At 39.8% G+C, this 17,897-nt stretch overlaps 1 protein-coding gene across 1 annotated transcript; it reads left to right on the forward strand.

Moving 5' to 3' along the window:
• Positions 1-7,952: 7,952 nt before the first annotated feature.
• On the forward strand, positions 7,953-11,717 carry cldn7b (claudin 7b). Its single transcript, XM_030792836.1, has 4 exons — positions 7,953-8,175; positions 10,842-11,006; positions 11,178-11,262; positions 11,561-11,717. Exons 1-4 carry the CDS (start codon positions 7,953-7,955, stop codon positions 11,715-11,717), a joined length of 630 nt encoding a protein of 209 aa, XP_030648696.1.
• Positions 11,718-17,897: the final 6,180 nt, after the last annotated feature.

The following is a 17,897-nucleotide window of genomic DNA, read 5'->3' on the forward strand; positions in this document are numbered from 1 at the left end:
ACCTGTGTTTCTAAAGCAACCTAACACCTGACTGAACGGGGGAGGGGTGTCTTATTATGAAATATTATTGAATAAAACAAACAGATATATTTGTATGATTGTAAGAGTTGTGTCATGGAAATTTTTGCGTGCATGGCAGAGCGGTCTGACATCCTCTCATCTCTTGGTATGTTATTTAATGAATGAATGTAACATTAACTACTTAACTCACCACATTTTTCACATACAATCTGTGTGTGTGTGTGTGTGTGTATGTGTATGTGTGTGTGTGTGTGTGTGTGTCTCTACCTTTTGGTAATTACCGTGCAGAATGATTGAAACTCTATTCAAGCAGATGGCTTAGGCAGCTGCAGGTGTTTATAGATGAGCCACGAGTGATAGAGTGACACTCTGGCCTTACAAGCTGAGGGCTGGCATATTGCACACACACACACACACACACACACAGATGCCTTTCTACAGGGTTCATGACAGGACATCATGTTCACATCTGAAGCTCTGTAATGAGACGTATACCCAGACCTCACGCCTAAATAACGCTAGCGATCCAAAGAATGAACTCAAATGAAAAACAGCTGAAGAACGGTTACGCGAGCAGAATTAGATCCCATTGTGCAAAACATGTACATTACAGCATAGATCAATGACACATTGTAAGAGGATAATGAGAAATAATAAGAACACATATCAGACTATAATACCTCTAGAAACTTCTGTTTAATAGTGTTACTGTATCTCTTCTGTCTGAGGTTTCTGGCAGGCGCAGAAGAGAGGTTTTCTGAGTTGCTTTAAACTGGAATAATATTATGACAACTCCTGTGTCCAGGGGCAGAGGGGGGAAATGAAAGCAATGTAATAGATGCATCACATTAAGATAAACCATAGCAGACCTTTGTAATAACCAGTGTCTGAGCAACGATAAATGCTTCTAAGCTTTTCTCCCCATGTATAATTCTTAATCAGAAAGGCTCAAATATCTCCAAAAAAAAAAAAAAAAGAGAGAAAAGAAAAAATACACATTCCTTTGCATAGGGGTAGTTTCGCGATGGTCTCCACCGCTTCAGGCTCTGTGTTCATACCACAGAAAAATGGCTTGTTAAAAGTAATAATTCATCCATAAATTATTCATATTGTCCTCCCTCGGGGAAACGGAGGAGGAGAGGGGTCGCTGCAGTCAGGAGACGCACCTTTGCATGCTGTTCGCTTTCCTCATTACATTTACCATCTGGACTCAACACTGTGGCTGGGGGTTCCCTCACTAATCATACACACACACACACACACACACACACACACACACACTCGCATATGCACCCACACAGTGATATGTGTATGCATAATTCTCTCAGTCATTTGGAAGATTATATTCTGTCCTCACAGTATTGAAATAATATGAATAAATAGATGAAAAGGCACCCTTTCCCTTCTGTTTGTCCCCCTTGTTGAAAGAACTAGCCCATCCCATAGGTGGAAAGCCTGATGTAGTTTATGCGTGATATATGAGGGCGGAGTACGGTGAACTGCTGTGATGAGATATGTTGCCCAGAGCTCGGGCCATGTCCCATAGAGAGAACATCACATTAGTGCAGAGGTCCGAACAAGGCAAGCGGCAGCTCACTCAAAAATGCCATTAGCCATACAGCAATATGATTAATCTCACCAAGGCTGCAGACTGGACTGTTTACATCCACCCCGGGCCTATACTGCCATCTAGTGGTGAAACTCGGGTATGTTATCCCTGCTGTTCCGCTGAAAACAGATGGCATGAGATTGCGTCTATGTCTAATCGTGAAAGCGGATGCAGATTTTTGCAAAGACAGTATGTTTCATTGTATCAAAGCAGGGGAAAGATGAGCGACAATCACAAGGACAATTTAACATTTTTGCCTATTTTCCTCTATATGAAAATGTTCTGAAGGACACCAGCATCAAAACTGTGCTCTTTGGACAAATTGTGCTCTCAAGCCAAAGAGGAACTAGAAAAGATTAAATCCAGAAGTATAAATATTGGGTATATCGTATAGTATTTAATTGTTCCAACTCTCCCTCTAGCTGTCTCTATCTAGCTATCTCTATCTCTCTTTTTTCTTTTCTTTTCTATTTAACTGAAAACGAGCCTAACAAACAGATTGTATCTGTGTTTAAGTGAGTGATGAAATGAGATAATTGGTGCCAATGTGCCAATGTACCAATGTGCCAATAAAGGTATTGTGAAAAGTCAAAAAATCTCTCTCTTTCTCTCTCTCTTTCTCTCTCTCTCTCTCTCTCTCTCTCTCTATGTCTCTCTGTCTCTGTCTCTCTCTCTCTCCGTATTGCTGACCGTAACCGTAACCGCCCCCCCCCCCCCAAATAAACAAAGTGTTTTGCACTTTTTGTTTCAAACAAGGCACGCACACACACACACACACACACACACACATTTCTCTATCTTTGCTTCTCTCTCTCTGTCTGTCTGTCTGTCTGTCTGTCTGTCTCTCTCTCTCTCTCATAACCCCTTTTAATGGCTCTCACACATACACATACATATAAAAAACCCCACGTGCACACTCAGGGCACGACACGTTTATCGTCCTTGTGCTTCACCATCATTTCCTCTGTATTGTTACTGTTGATTTCAGCATTATCTCCTCCTTACACATAGCGCCTTCTCTCCACTCCTGTCTCACGCCTCCATTTCAAGCTTGTATTTTCATTAGGATGTAAATGGGCTTTACTGTTACGCTCAGGACATAGTGACACACAGGACAGAATGAAAAGTCGAGAAAAGTGGTGAATTCACGGCCCTGAGAAATTCTAATGATGTCCAGCATTCAAAGAACAGACAAAGGCAGCGATGAGACAAATGGCAGATATGACAGAGGCACTACTGTGTGTATCTCTTTGCTCTCTGTCTCTCTCTGTCTGTCTGTCTCTCTCTCTCTTTCTCTCTCCTTCTCCTAGTATCTCAATCCCTCCTGCCTTGCTGCTCTAGCTGCTGATCCTTGTCTCTTCCACCCTCATGAAGGTCATGAAGGGTAACCAATTGAGGAAGACCAAAGGCACCGCCCACTTCCTGCCCAAAGTCATTGAAGGTCAGCTATTTCCAACATAATTTAAAGTAGTAGTATAGATGCCTTCACATCAAACTACAAATTATGCTCCATCAGTAGAATACTTTTGTTTATGCTGCTTCCCCCCTCTCTCTCTCTCTCTCTCTCTCTCTCTTTCCCCCTGTATCTCAATCTCTCCTGTTCTGTTTCTCCAACAACTGATCCTTGTCTCTTCCACCATTCTCAAACACGAAAAGGCAAGAAATGACAGTGTAATGTCCACTAGGTGGCAGTAGTGAATCTCCTCTTACTTAGTTTGTTCCTGAGAGCATTTTTTCTGCCGTAGGTGATTTATGTCACTCAGTTCACACACACACGCGTGCTGACAATGGTTAGGCTTTGCATGTACAAAAATACCTCCACTCCCTCTTTCACAAGAGTGAGTCATAAAGACACAAACACAGCAGAGAGAGAGAGAGAGAGAGAGAGAGAGAGAGAGGGAGAGAGAGAGAGAGAGAGAGAGAGAGGGAGTGGTTGAGGTTTCTTTTCCTGGAAAAAAGAAAGAGAGAAAGACAGTGAAGACAAGGTAGCATCATTTCTTCTGAGAACCTCTGTGTAAAACATGTTTATTTTAACATTTTAATGTAATCAAGACCAGTGCCAGCATGCCAGTATTAAAACTGGTTCATAATTACAGTTAATGTATCGTATGTACAGAACAACATATATAAGAAGAAGAAGAGGAAGAAGAAAAAGAAGAAGAAGAAGAAGAAGAAGAAGAAGAAGAAGAAGAAGAAGTGGAAGACGAAGACGAAGACGAAGAGGAAGAGGAAGAGGAAGAAGATGTCTTACTTCTTACAAGAGAAAAGTATTTGTATGCAAGCCATTGTGTGTAATATGCTACCTATTAAATACAAAGAGCTCCATGCTCTGATATACATTACGATGAGTAAGCCGGTTAAAGAGGGGTGTCTAATGCACCTTCCCCCTTTTCTCACTCTATCGAACAAACAAACGCGAAGGCGCCATTCAAATCACGGGCAAAAGCGGAAACCGTTGACAAAACATCGGCCTGTGAGTTTCCATTGTGATCATATTTATAGGAAGTTTATGTTCACACTGAGAGTCGGAGACGAACTTCCGGTCAGGACTTCTATCTCTCTGTGGGCCTTAGAGAGTGACTGATTGCATGTGTGAAATGCCTCACGGTTACATGAGGGAATATGAGTGAATATGTGATAGTGAATCTGTGAGTGTGTATGTGTGTGTGTGTGTGTGTGTGTGTGTGTGTGTATGTGTGTGTGTGTGTGTGTGTGTGTATGTGTGTGTGTGTGTGTGTGTGTGTGTGTGTGTGTGTGTATGTGTGTGTGTGTGTGTGTGTGTGTGTGTGTGTGTGTGTGTGTACGTGTTTGTGCGCGCGCATGTGTTTGTGCAAGCATGCTTCTGACAATCCTGTTGGTTTCCAGGAAAACTATAACACACCTTTCTAAAACATCCAGAGAGAGAGAGAGACAGAGAGAGATAGAAGACAAAATAACATACCAGAATCTGAAAATGAAACTATGAACATATAAGGATGTCCAAAGTCTGAGAGTTGCTGTACAAATAATAAAGAGGAAAAGGGAACCATAAGAAGAATAGCAAAAAGCATTCACAGAAATATTCAAAATTAAATTGAGTCAGGACAGTTTTAGTTTTTTTTGTTATACTACAAAGCATGTCCTTACTTGTAAATTTCCAAGAACACACCTAACATGTAACTGACTCTTTCACTCTTGCTTTGATGACTCATTCAGTATTGTCATTTGTCAACAAGAAACACAGAAATGTGCTCAAAATCTTAAAAAGAGCCTGACTTTGTCTCATTCCAGTGATACCTCTCAGATGACCTATGATATACAAGAGGAGTCGCGAGGGGAATTCCGAAACGGAAGTCTGACTGAATCCACTTATGAGAAAGGCATTCATTTGAATCATTAGATGGTTAATATTCATTGAGGCATTTTTTATTTCAAATTCCAGGTAAATTGGAATCAATGAACGAGCAATGAAATGAAACAAACGAAGAGCAAAAAACGTCATTAAAGTTGATAGAATTCTAGGCATGTTTCCCACAGTGATCCAGTGATACTATGAAATATGAGCTTATCAAAATATTTACTCTCATACACACAGACACACACACAGACACACACACCAAAAAAAAACTGGATTATCTTACCTTTCCCCTCCCATCCCTACTGGAAATTTGGCACACTTTCTGTCTTTCATGAGCAAATTTGAGCAATCGAGGAATGTTGGTAGCGTAGAGCAGTGGCGGATTTAAAAAAAAAACAAAACAAAACAACCAACTTTACTGACATTCCATATTTTATGTCTACTGTAAGTGAAACAGCTTCTGTGTTGGCATCAGGCTCTTTGGCAGCACAGATGGCCACAGAGTACAGTTTCTTAAAAGGACAAAAAAAACCCCTTCATTCCAAGGAAAGATAAGAGAGAGAGAGAGAGAGAGAGAGAGACTGGGTGGGTATTCATCTTAGAACTCGAAAGCACTTATTTTAGGGCACAACTCAATGTGTGTGGAACACATCATTAGATCCCCTTGTACTGTTAGATTTTAAGGCCAACCTTTCTCAGAAACTAATGTGTGTATAAACCAGACCATGCAGCTGATGAAAGGTATCCATGAGAGCACAGACACTGAGAAATGCAAAATAAGGTGAAGTCAAAAATATTTGCTGTTCCTCCTTAGTTGAAATTTAAACAGATACACAGTAGAGGTTAAAAAAAAAGCCAATGAGCTGAGTCAGGTAAGTATCACGCCATTTTTCCAGGGTTGTTAAGCCTTACCTTTATTCCCTTACAGTGATAGACCATGTCGTTAATGATGTGACATACCATAAACAAGAGCTGAATTTTTACACAAATACAGTTTTTACTTGTTTTGATGTATGTTTTTTTGGAGTGATATTTAACATATTTTGCATTTTATAACTTTTGTAACACCCACCCACTCATCCTCACAGCTCCCCCCCCCCCCCCCCCCCACACACACACGCAAAAACACACACGCAAACACATACACACACAATAACTTAAAACTCCGTTGGTCATCTCATATGTCAGTGATATTGAAATATTTGAGTGTATGTGTATGGACAGGAAGGAGAAGTACATGACATCACAACCCACTGATCTTTGCCTGTTTTGGTGGAGAAATTTGCATTCTTTCCACACAAATGTAGCACAACGGATGGTCTACAAGGCCATGCACGGTTTACAAGTTTAACAGTTGCAAAATTTGCAAAACGTCACATCTTGAAGACACAAATCTACCATCATATACAGCGTACATAAAAACAACACCCTTATGGAAGGGTGACCAGACAGAAAAGGTCCCTGTTGTGTATAATCAACAAACTGAGGTGTGTGGAGTATGTTAAATACCATTGTTATGTGACTGTAACTCACTAGAAAACTGTAAAATAACTAGATTAGACAGCATTTTATAATTATACATACACCTGTTTGGCATTTGGTTTTGGTAAGTTTGGTACATATGTTGGAAAACATAAAGAGCCGTGTTGTGGTGGGTGTTTGCTCTCACTCATTTTTCCTCCACAGGCTCTCAGATCAAATTTATAAATGCCGGCATGTGACAAGGCATTTTGATTCGAACTTTTTCCTTTTGCTGGGGACTTGACACCAGGTCAGAAACAGACAAATCAGTATCTGTGGGAACACTGGCTTTGATTCCTCTGGCTACTTGCAAAACACGTAACTTTCTCCAGACTTGAATCTCTGGGGTTTAAGTGCAGTCTGAATACAGGAATACGACTCCATTATGACTCCTGTATTTTTGGAAACAGATTTACTTTAGTCTTTTCTGTTCACTCATACATACATTTATGTGGAGTGAGTCATTGTTTGAATCATTTTGAAAGATGCTTTTAGGCAGGCCTAAAAATATTCCTGAAACCTAACAAAACAAAACAACCCCCCCCCCCTAGAAACTTCACTATTAAAAATATAAATATACACATAGATATACAGTTTACACCTTCTTAAGTTTTGTACACAACTGGCTTATGGCTAATTGGAACATAATAAACAATTCAAAATAGACTTTTTAGTAACAAATTCAGTGCCACAATGTGTGCAAGCTGTAAATGATTGTCTATTAAACTAAACGTTAAAGCTGTAATCCACATGTCAGATTTATTTTAAACGTGTAGTTTACCATGTTGCGAGGGTTGTACATAAGAGCTATGAAAAGATCAACAAATAAAATACAAGACAGAACACATCTATTGCAAAAAATACTTTTAGGTGGACGGTTTTGCAAATCGCATCCGAAGCCCGTTACTTTTTCAAGAGTATAACTTTATGTCTAAATTCTGGTAGCAGCCGGATGAAGCGATACACTCCTCATGTGCTTCGATACGATGACATCACGAAACCCGAAGTCTCACCGGAGTGGGTGTCATAGAGATTCGATCAGAGTCGACAAAGCCGAAACCGAGTGTGTCTCCTCCCCCCAAATAGTGGCGCCTCTTATAGGCTCGTTCTTGCCGAGCAACCTGCTTATTTTACATTCAAGGTGCGGCTTCGGCAAACAGGTGCTTGGAAACTTCTGTAATTGGAAAATAGATTTATTCGAAAGAGACCTTTGCGATTTTAATCGGACTTTTTCTTCAACAGAAGCAAGAAAGTTTAATTTTGACATTTAAAAGAAAAAAAAAACTTAGTAGTGTGCATTTTGATCAAAGCGGTGAACTGAAGGTAGAACTGAATTTTAGCAAAGATCCGTGACACAAAACAAGCGGCAAGATCATTTATTTTGTTTGCAATTTTCGGCATTAGTATTCGTATTTTTTTAATTACAAGTCTTACGTTCAACAGTTTTATTTCACTCTTATCGATATGGCCCACAAAGGACTGCAGCTTTTGGGATTCGTCCTGTCGCTCCTTGGTTTAATCGGTTTAATAGTTGGCACAATCTTGCCACAATGGAAGATGTCTGCTTACGTTGGAGACAACATTATAACAGCGATTGCAATGTATGAAGGCCTGTGGATGTCATGCGCCTTTCAGAGCACAGGACAAATTCAGTGCAAAGTTTATGACTCCATTCTCCAGTTGAGCAGTAAGTACCCCTTATTTATTTTGCTTCCTTTTGTTTTCTAAGTGCCACAACAATGTTTGTCTTTCCAAAATATGAAAAAATACATCGAATCTGTTCATGTAAGATGTGACAAAGTTGATGCAGTAGATGAAACTGGAACATAATTGTTTCTCTCCCTTTGTCGTTAGAGCAATTATCTCTGAGCTAGGAAAGACCGGTTTGTTTTCTTGCGCGCGTTCACTGTGAAGATGACTCAAGCGTGTATCACTTACTGAGAGGAATCTGATCGCGACATCACACTATTGTGTAAATGATATTTTAATTTGGGATTATCTGTCACTATTTTATCTTGCCATTGTATAAATCTATCGGTTGGACAAATATAACAATTAAGATCTATCGGTTGGACAAATATAATAATTAAGTATTAGTGGTCGTCAGTAACGTTTCACTCCTTGCTTGTAGCCTAAATATCCAATGGGTTTTTGAGGCTAAAATTTGTATGATCACAAACTAACATTCTCATTTAAAATGATCATTCCCCAAAGACTGTTGAAAAGATCACTTCAGATTTTTTTTAAAAATGCAAATACGGCACAACCCTACAGGGTACTGCCCCGGGCTAATCAACTGACGACAGGAAAGCACTGCACCTGTGTAGGTAGTCCTACATCCGTGTAACTCTGAGCTGAGCTTATAAACTTTGCCCCCTGAAAGCTTCAAACCGTATTTGGTAACTTTATCATGTTTTTTTCCTCACTGACTGTTGAACAAACAAACAAAAAGTCATTCATTTTCATTCACCCAGTCGAGTGTTGAACAACAAATCTATTGATTATTTCCTCTGTACATTGTACTAAACAGGGTGTGGTGCTCTTTGGCTTTGTATGCATCTCCACTTTCAGGTAAAAGAAGTGATAAAAATGATACAACAACCACAAAAAAAGCGAATTCGTGTTTAGGAAGCCACTTGTTGGAATTTTTTTCCACTACAGGAATGTTTTAGGCCACAAAGAGACAATATTCTTGGGTTACACTGTTACCAGGATAATGATTACACGAGCAGTTTCCCTTTAGGCCAAGCCCACTCCCCTACTCTGCTGGTGGAAAAATGCTTGAACTGCTCCCAGTAGTATCAACTGGGTGTGAGATGCGGCCTGGAGGAAGAGTCCCTTTTCCTTGTTTTGCCAACAAACTTGTGTGGCAGAACGTGTTTGAGTTGCACTTTTTAAAGTGGTTGTCTTACTGTGAATAATCCTTCCCGGTTTAAAGAAAAGAAAAACATCAGTACATTTTTTTCCCTTTATTTCCATATGCCCTCTTTCAAAAAAAAAAAAAAAATCTCATCTTTGAGTTTTAGAAAAACCTGTTAACGGTTGTGCCCCTGGAGCACATAAGAGGCGACATACCTCTGCCAGAAGTTGGTGGGAAACCTAGAGAACTGTGAAGAACACACGTCAGCATTGTTAACCTTGCCTACCCATCCTCAAAATTCAAGACAATGTGAAAAATGTAGAGGATGATAATAAAAGCATGCCATTCATACCTGTACAGGTGCTTTGTTTCTGGTGCACCTGCCTGCTTTACCCTCTTCAGGAACCGTTCTCACAGTGCTGCTGTTTATTACACAAAGCTGAGTGCTTGTAAAATACTGTTTGTTTAACTTGTATATCAAATCTTTTGATAAGAACTCGGCGATTTAACAGCTCGTTATCTCTCGTATTATCTTTTATCGTATTTTTTCAAACATGTTCGCGAGCCAGGTGTGATAAACTTTATGTCATTAATACATGCGGTTTTTGTTGACAAATTACAAACAGCGGTTGATTATGATAAGTGTGAAAGGGATAAATAAGCGTATTTCCTTTCTGCGTAAGCTGGTGTATGTATAATTGAAAACATTTTGCCCCTCATTTCCCCCATTTTACATGCTTTTTTTTCCCTTTTCTTTTCAAAGGGGCGATTCCCCCATGGTTGGCTGATTTCCTAGGTTGATTTTCTTCAAGGCAGTTTTCCTAGTAGTCCCCTGAACGATTCTGCAAATTAAAGAAAGGCATTTCTCTAAAATAGGGCATGAAGGCCTAGCCTATGAAACAAGTAGAGCTCTGCTGAGGGACAAGGGGAGGTTCCTAACAGAGAAACCCGATCTCTCGTGCCTTCTTCCCTCGCAACCGGTCAGACCTGTTCTGCCTTATCCTGAACATAAAGGGCCGACTGTGCAATGCATGCAAACGTAGCTCCCGCCCACCGGGCTCTCTAAGGACAGTACTGGTTGGAACCAGTTTCGGTTGCACCTGACTGCAGGTGTGGGGGGGGGTGGTTGGTTGGTGTGGTGTGGTGTTTTCTCTAGACCAGAAAAAAGGGAGGGGGGGGAGGGCTTGAGAACTGAGCTGTTTGTGTATGAATCTACTTCTGGCTTGTTTTGAATGACCTTCAAGCGGTACAAACGTAAACAAAGAGCAAACATTATTTGTCTTTTTTTTTTTTTTTAAACTTAAGACGAAGAACAAGGAATATGCATTTTGAAGTGCTCATGGTTTTATAATTGTAATTCAGTAGACACAAAAGGAAAAAGTATCCAGGGACTGTATATATAATGTCATATTACGATGAGTTTGGGTATTTCAGTACCACAAATAAAATGCTCGTCATTTCCTAAAATTTCTCCTTTTCTCTCGTTCTCTTAGGTGCTCTGCAGGCCACGCGCGCCCTGATGATTGTGGGTATCATTGTGACCGTGGCTGGCCTGGGTGTTGCCGTCATGGGCATGAAATGCACAAACTGTGGGGGCGACGACAAGGTCCGCAAATCTCGCATCGCCATGACCGGAGGAATCATTTTGCTTCTCGGATGTAAGTTGTTTCTCTTAGTGGTTTCGCTCTTAAGCTCAGTGTCAGTGTTAAAATGTAAACGTCAGAAGTTAGCATAATTTCCTTTTTTTTCTGAAATATTTCTAATAAATCTAATTGGAGCTCTTTGTTGTTTGCTGTAGTGTAACTTAATTATCATTATGTCTCTCACAGCTCTGTGTGCCATTGTTGCATGCTCATGGTATGCACACAACATAATTCAAGACTTCTACAATCCATTCACCCCTGTTAATACCAAGTATGTATACTCTAGTTTTCACTTTAATCTCATTCAAGTTTAAACCGTTCTCTCTTTGTTCATCTTTTGAAAAATGATTTTTAATATGGAAAAAAAACACAGGTTGTCTTTTCATCTCTGGTGGTATTGTGCTGCATGTGAACATTGCAAAATATTTGTTAGTTTTGACCTACTTAATGAGTCACTATTTGTTCCTTTGAAAAGAAGATTAAGGGAGCGAGATTAAAAAAAAATGGCACTCTTTTGTGTCCGTCTGTTCCTGTTTAATTCATATAATGTTTGCCAACCTCTTTTATAGGTATGAGTTTGGTGCGGCCATCTTCATCGCCTGGGCAGGTGCCTTCCTGGACGTCCTGGGGGGTGGCATGTTGGCGGCATCTTGCCCAAGGGAGAAATCCTCACCCAAATACCCTGCTTCTTCTCGCGCCTCCAGCACCGGTAAAGACTACGTTTGAGCGCCACCTGCTGGTCCCCACACGGCTGTGAAGACTCTTCGCAAGCTGAGTTATCCGGTCTCTGACTGCTGGTCTCAGCTCGAAACTCTTTGATGATTTCAATGTCCCCCTGTAAACAAACAAACAAACAAAAAAAAAGTCTGTTACTGATCCGAAGCAGATGAAAAAATGTGTGAGAAGTCCCTGTTTGGAAGACTGCCGACGTCTACCCCGAACTTTTGAAGAACAGAAGATGAGCCACTCATGCTCAGGAAAGGGGTCTCGCCTTTTTCTTTTTTCTTTTTTTTATGTTCACAGGTGCTCTCACACTGCCTGTCTAGTTACTGAATGTATGTTACTTTTGTACGTGCATCAATGAAGATGATCCCCTTTTTTCCTGCTTATCGAGAGCCGTGTCTTCTCCATACGCCCTCCCATCGGTTCATTGTGCCAGATATTGAATGATTTATTATAGTTTTAATACAGTTTTGTAAAAGATCAAAATATAAAATTCTGAACTGTATGTATCAGTGTGCATCATTCCACAGAGCTCGGCGGTAACACCTGTTGCCTTACTCCCCTATAGAAAGCTGTACTCCCATTCAGACCAGTAATCAGCTGCACAACCACAAATGTCTCAAATATTTTTTAGGGAGTCGCAGATTGTTTATGTAATTTTGATTGGTTAGATTTTGGTTATGCCTTTGTCCGTGACCCATGTTTGCCCCCCCAACTCCCCTATTCTTTCATTCAATGTTATGCTCTGTATTAAAATGGCGAGGAAGGGTCAAGCTTTTTAAAATGTCTTAAACCTGACTGGGTTGGTTGTGCAATATTGCAGTTCCACAGATTCCCTGTAATACAAGAGAAATGTGTTGTTACTGATAAGCTTGATTTTCAAACAGCCACAACCCCCCACCCCCCCCCCCCCCCCCCCCCCCCCCCACCCCCACCCATGAACTATTCACCTTCTCTCTCTCTCTTTTTTTTTTTTCACAGTTCAGTAATCAGACGTTTGGTGTGAGCAGAAGATAATTTTAGTTTGCTTTAGCTTTCAGTGGCTGCAAATCAGATCCAGCCCCTCCGCTTTATCTTTTCCTCTGTATTTGTCTTTGGTCTTAGTGCTAAAACTACAAGGGTTGGGTCTCCTCTTTCAGCTGACTGTACATTGATACTGCTAAAATGTTGCCACATTATAAATGTATTTAACTTTTTTGTGTGTGTTTTGTCATTTATTTTAGGATAATCTGCAAACTAACAATTTTGTATAAATAAAATTTTTTAAAGTAAAATCTACGGTTTGTGTTGGGGTAATTGTTACTAAAGCAAAGAACTAAATTACTTTGGGTACTGGACCAATTTAAAAAAAAGCCAGAAAACATTCTTTGAAAAGTTTGAAAAGATAACTTGATAATTCAAAATAGAATGCACAAAACACATATGTAAATCGAGGGTGGATTTAATTTTGTTTATAGCAGAATGTTAGCGACACATGTGAAGAAGGTACATTCAGATCTCTCTAGCTTTGTCTGCACCTGGTGGTCAGTGTAGGGGCAAATTGAACCCTCCTGTTGTGTTCATTTGATGTTAAATGGTTTGCTGTTCCTGGTCCAAAATGACCTTTCCTGTTATAGCTGGTTATACATCCATAATATATATATATTATCACCTAATGTTGTGATAGATCTTTTTATCAACTTCTTGTGAAGTTGATAAAAGTTCTTGTGAAAATTACAAGTTTTGAACTTTTATTTACTATTTAAAATAGGCCTAACTGACCTGACATCTTACAACTTGTTTTTGAGTAAAAAAAGGTGTAATGTATGGATTATTTTGAGTATATCAAATACTCAGATGAAACATGTTGTGCCATTTATCACAGACTACTTTGTGTCAAAGTTTAGCAAGGACATTTGTTTTGAAACCATTTCAAATTTTTTAATAGTGGCACAAAATAACATCTTTTCTTTACCTGGTCAAAACTTATTGGTATTATTTTATTAGTAAAGAAAGGATATAGGTCCAAAATTACAATATTTAAGACAAAACTTAAATATTGCAAAATTAATGTCTGAACACATTAAAGAACATTAAAGTACTTCTCTATAGTGTTGTGGTACAGCACTTACTATAACCAGGTATTCAGTGTTGTTGCTATAATTTGGTCTCTCAGATGCAATGCTGTTGTTGCTGCAGCATGAACTATTGATGGGTATAATGCATTTATCAGCCCCCCCCCCCTAGTGGCCAGTTTTGGTACTGTTGTGCACTTAGGTTTTGGTTTTGGATTTGAAATCAGTTTTATACACTTATTTTAGTCTGACTCATTCATTTCTAATGACAGGACATTTTGGACCAGGAAACAGCACAGCGGTACACAAGTTAAATAAAACATCCAAAATTTAATGAAAATGATCAAAATTTATTTTGTGTGTTCAGATGCCCTGTGTGGTCATAGTCATGGAACCTCATGACAATCAGATTGAGGAACTACATTTAACAGAGAGAGAACTTGACCAGAACAGCATAGGAGAGTTAAGACAGGTTGAACATGAGCAGTTTGAATGAAATAATGTAACAAAAATGGTCTTTCATGAGCCTAAAATCTGTATTTTACAAACGCCGATGTTTGCTGACGTGCTACAACCCGCCAAGATAAAGACATTTGTTCTTCTCCCTCATATCTACTACATTTGAATATACATCAACTACATATGCGAAGACCTATTGTGTGCACAATTCCCTACTCCTTGCCTTTCCCCACCTCTTTAAGTAAGTAAAGTCTCCGTGATTGCACACACACTGTGAACAGTGAGCAGTGAATTCGTCTCTGCATTTAACCCATCCAACAAACCAGGAGTGAACATGCAACAGACGCAGGAGCAGTGGGCAGCATTCCTCTGCGCCCGGGGAGCATTAGGGTTAAGTGCCTTGGACGCAGCCATGGATGTTGGGAATCGAGCCGGCAACCCTCCGGTCACAAGCCCGGTTCTCTAACCTTTCGACCACGGCTGCCCTAAAGCACGGGCTGGTCCGGGATTTGAACCCGGGACCTCTCGCACCCAAAGCGAGAATCATACCCCTAGACCAACTTAAAGTGCTTGCAAAACTCATCATGGCAAAGTTATTGCAAGTGTAACACATTTTCAGCCAATCAGGAATGGATTAGGTAATTTTTAATTGGCTAGCTAGATCATCAATAACAACAATTCCAAGCCAATGACGATTGGAGGCAATGAAACATATTTGTGAAAGTAAACTGGGGCGGGGGGCTTCAACGATTTTAGAATTTAATTTGGAACATAAAAAACTACAACGTCCACCGAGTATTGACCTTGTATTTACTAGCTAACTTGCTATTACATAGCAAGACATACAAATGAACTTTTAAGGAGTAAAAAACTGATTTTCGCCTGCTCAAAATAAACAACTGCAAGACAGTACATTTCTTTGCAAAATTAAGTTTATTCGCGCGCAGAAAATCTGTCTGTGCGCTCAAAATGTCCTTTCACGAGCATTCACAAAACTATCGCCATATTTAATTTCCGCGCTGTATCAAGTGTCTTGAGGCAAAGTCCACCCGAGGCTTTCGTACACTTATTTTGCTGTCAGTTTTATTTCAAAAGCTTGGTGATAGACATTAGCAACCACAGAGAGGCGCCATAATACGAGAAACCGCTGAAGAGACGCAATAGTGAAACGGAGCTAAGGTGCTTAATTTTGACAGTATACAGTCTCCATCTGCTGACGGAACAGCGTAGTTTAACATTGTACCTCAGGTACCACAATTCATCATAAGTCCTTGGGTGGCACAAGTGGATGTCCATTATCTCTCAGTTCTTCCTGGCCTTCCACGGCAAATTCCCGCCGTCTTTTAAACTGGGAGGCGGTTTCAAACACCCCAGGGCTTTGGGGGGTTGCAATTACCCCTAACACGCCAGTCCCTAGGAGTGCATTACGATGTCCCAGTAGTTTGGACGTACATGCAATGCATAGTCTACACTTTTGTATCGGGTATGTTTGTTGGCTCGATTTTTTTCCCTCGAATTTATCGTCCTTCCTCTTTCTCATTACCTTCGACTTATTTCAACAACAGTGCTGCATGCAGGAGGAGTTAAGGTCGTTTCAGGACTGATTGAACTAATGCTAATACGTTGTGGTGTAGAATATAGTAGCGAGCAAGAGAGCCACATAAGTCCTATGCAACGATAATAATTAATTTATGCTTAGAGATTTTCGTGCAATATCAGTCTCCAGTTTTAAGGGCCACAATAGGACTCTCTCTGAAAACATTATATTACCTCACTGGCAAAGCAGAAACAGTCTCACGTTCCTCTGCATTTTGCATTGAGAATTTTAACAACTGTTGATTTTTATAATAATTTTATGCTAAGACCAGTGCTAACATTGAGTGCATTGTGTGTTTATTAATAGCTGCATAGTGAACATGCCTGGATTCTTCTCAAAATGTGTCAACAAGAAGCCGGTCTTTGTTTGGGTTGCAGTCTACAGTTAAAAAATATTTTCTTGAGAGGTGATGGTGAAAAGTACAATGTTCACTGCTGTCTAGTTATGCCAAATGCCAAGTGATGCCTAATAAGAGTGGAAACATGCTGAGAGGACTTGTTCTGTAAACACATTTTCAGTCCTACAAGACTAAGCTGATTGATTTGCTGACTCCACCCTCTCCTAAACCATACAGTATGTATGGGTACAGCACTCCTTTTCAGTGACACAAAAATTCAGTGGTAATAATCTAGAACCCCAAAAGCACAAATTCATACATACAGACATACTGCCTTACTTTCCCAAACTCAGTTCAGCCATCTGTCCCACATGTGCAATTTAAACCAACTTTTGCTAAGAAAACAATTTGATTATGAAGAAGGAAGCGTCACCGGGACTAAACAGATGAACAAGAAAACACGATAACGACTAGACAAAGGCATAGCTCAGACTCTCAGGAAACCAGTAGATTTCGCAACTAGACAACAAGACAAACTGGGTGCATATTCAAAGAGGACATGTAGGTTGATGAGTAGACATCAGATAAAAGACCAAGCATCTATATGTAAATTTGTAATGTGTGAGAAGGTGTCATAAAAACAGGTTAGCCTTATATGCCTGAGAATAATGTTTATTTCTGACAAGCAAATACAGCCTTAAGAGAGAAACATTTACATTGTTTAGTGTGCCACACGTTTCATGATTGTATGGTTTGTTGAAGATGATGGGAACTATATGATGGATCTTGCCGCTGACAAGGTTCACGTTGCATTAATAGCAATAATCTAAAAAAAAGAACACAGCAGTGTAATTCCATTCGTTTTGTCCATTAAACAGTTTAACTCAAATTTATGTTTCAGAGTATAAATCAGTATCGATAGGACTTTTCAGAGCAAGTTAGTAAACCATTACATCAGGGTCTTCTCCCATCAAGATAATATCATGTTAATATCCATATGTGAAAACTGTTCATAAAGTGATATCTGTTTCTTTAGTTGACTCACCTAAACATGTGCAGACTCTTTCAGTCATACCATATCATTTTGCATTTACAGTTTTACTAAAGACCAACAGCAAAATTCAAGACCAAACTGTAAACGGCAAACAGCATAAGTCACCTGTCAGTATCGCATGTTGCCAGTATGTGATTGTTTTCCTGCTGTTTTTTCTCAGTGTCTCCAAAAGTTGTCTGTTTGGTATTAAAAGTCTGTGGGAGATTGTCTTCATGTGTTTTGTAAGTGTTATGAAAGATGTATTTGATTTGTAGTTCATTTACTTTCATTTTGTCACAGAGCTCTCTCCAGTTCAAACGCCCGGTTTCCAAACAATGAGACATATTGTTTTTGTTGTTGTTGCTGTTGTTTTGTTTTCCGCACTCTGATAGCTTTGAAGTGCATCACATATGTCATCAGTTTTTATGTCGCTGTTGTAATGAAGTCCACCCTTTGTATATAAGACAGTTTCACTTCTTCACATTGACGTTCTGGCTCTTCAGGTCACACTCTTAGCATCTCAGTCCGTCAGTGCGTTTTTCTGACGCGTACACCGACAACACGATATTTCTCAGCAGACTACAGGTAACTACCATTTGTGTCGATCTTTACACTGGCATAAAAAGATGAATATTAGTTTAGACCTTGGTGTTTATTGTGTTCAAATGATTCTGCCTGGATGAACACATTGATTATTTGTTTT

Source organism: Chanos chanos, chromosome 15 (assembly GCF_902362185.1).
Source record: "Chanos chanos chromosome 15, fChaCha1.1, whole genome shotgun sequence".
NCBI classification, from domain to species: domain Eukaryota; kingdom Metazoa; phylum Chordata; class Actinopteri; order Gonorynchiformes; family Chanidae; genus Chanos; species Chanos chanos.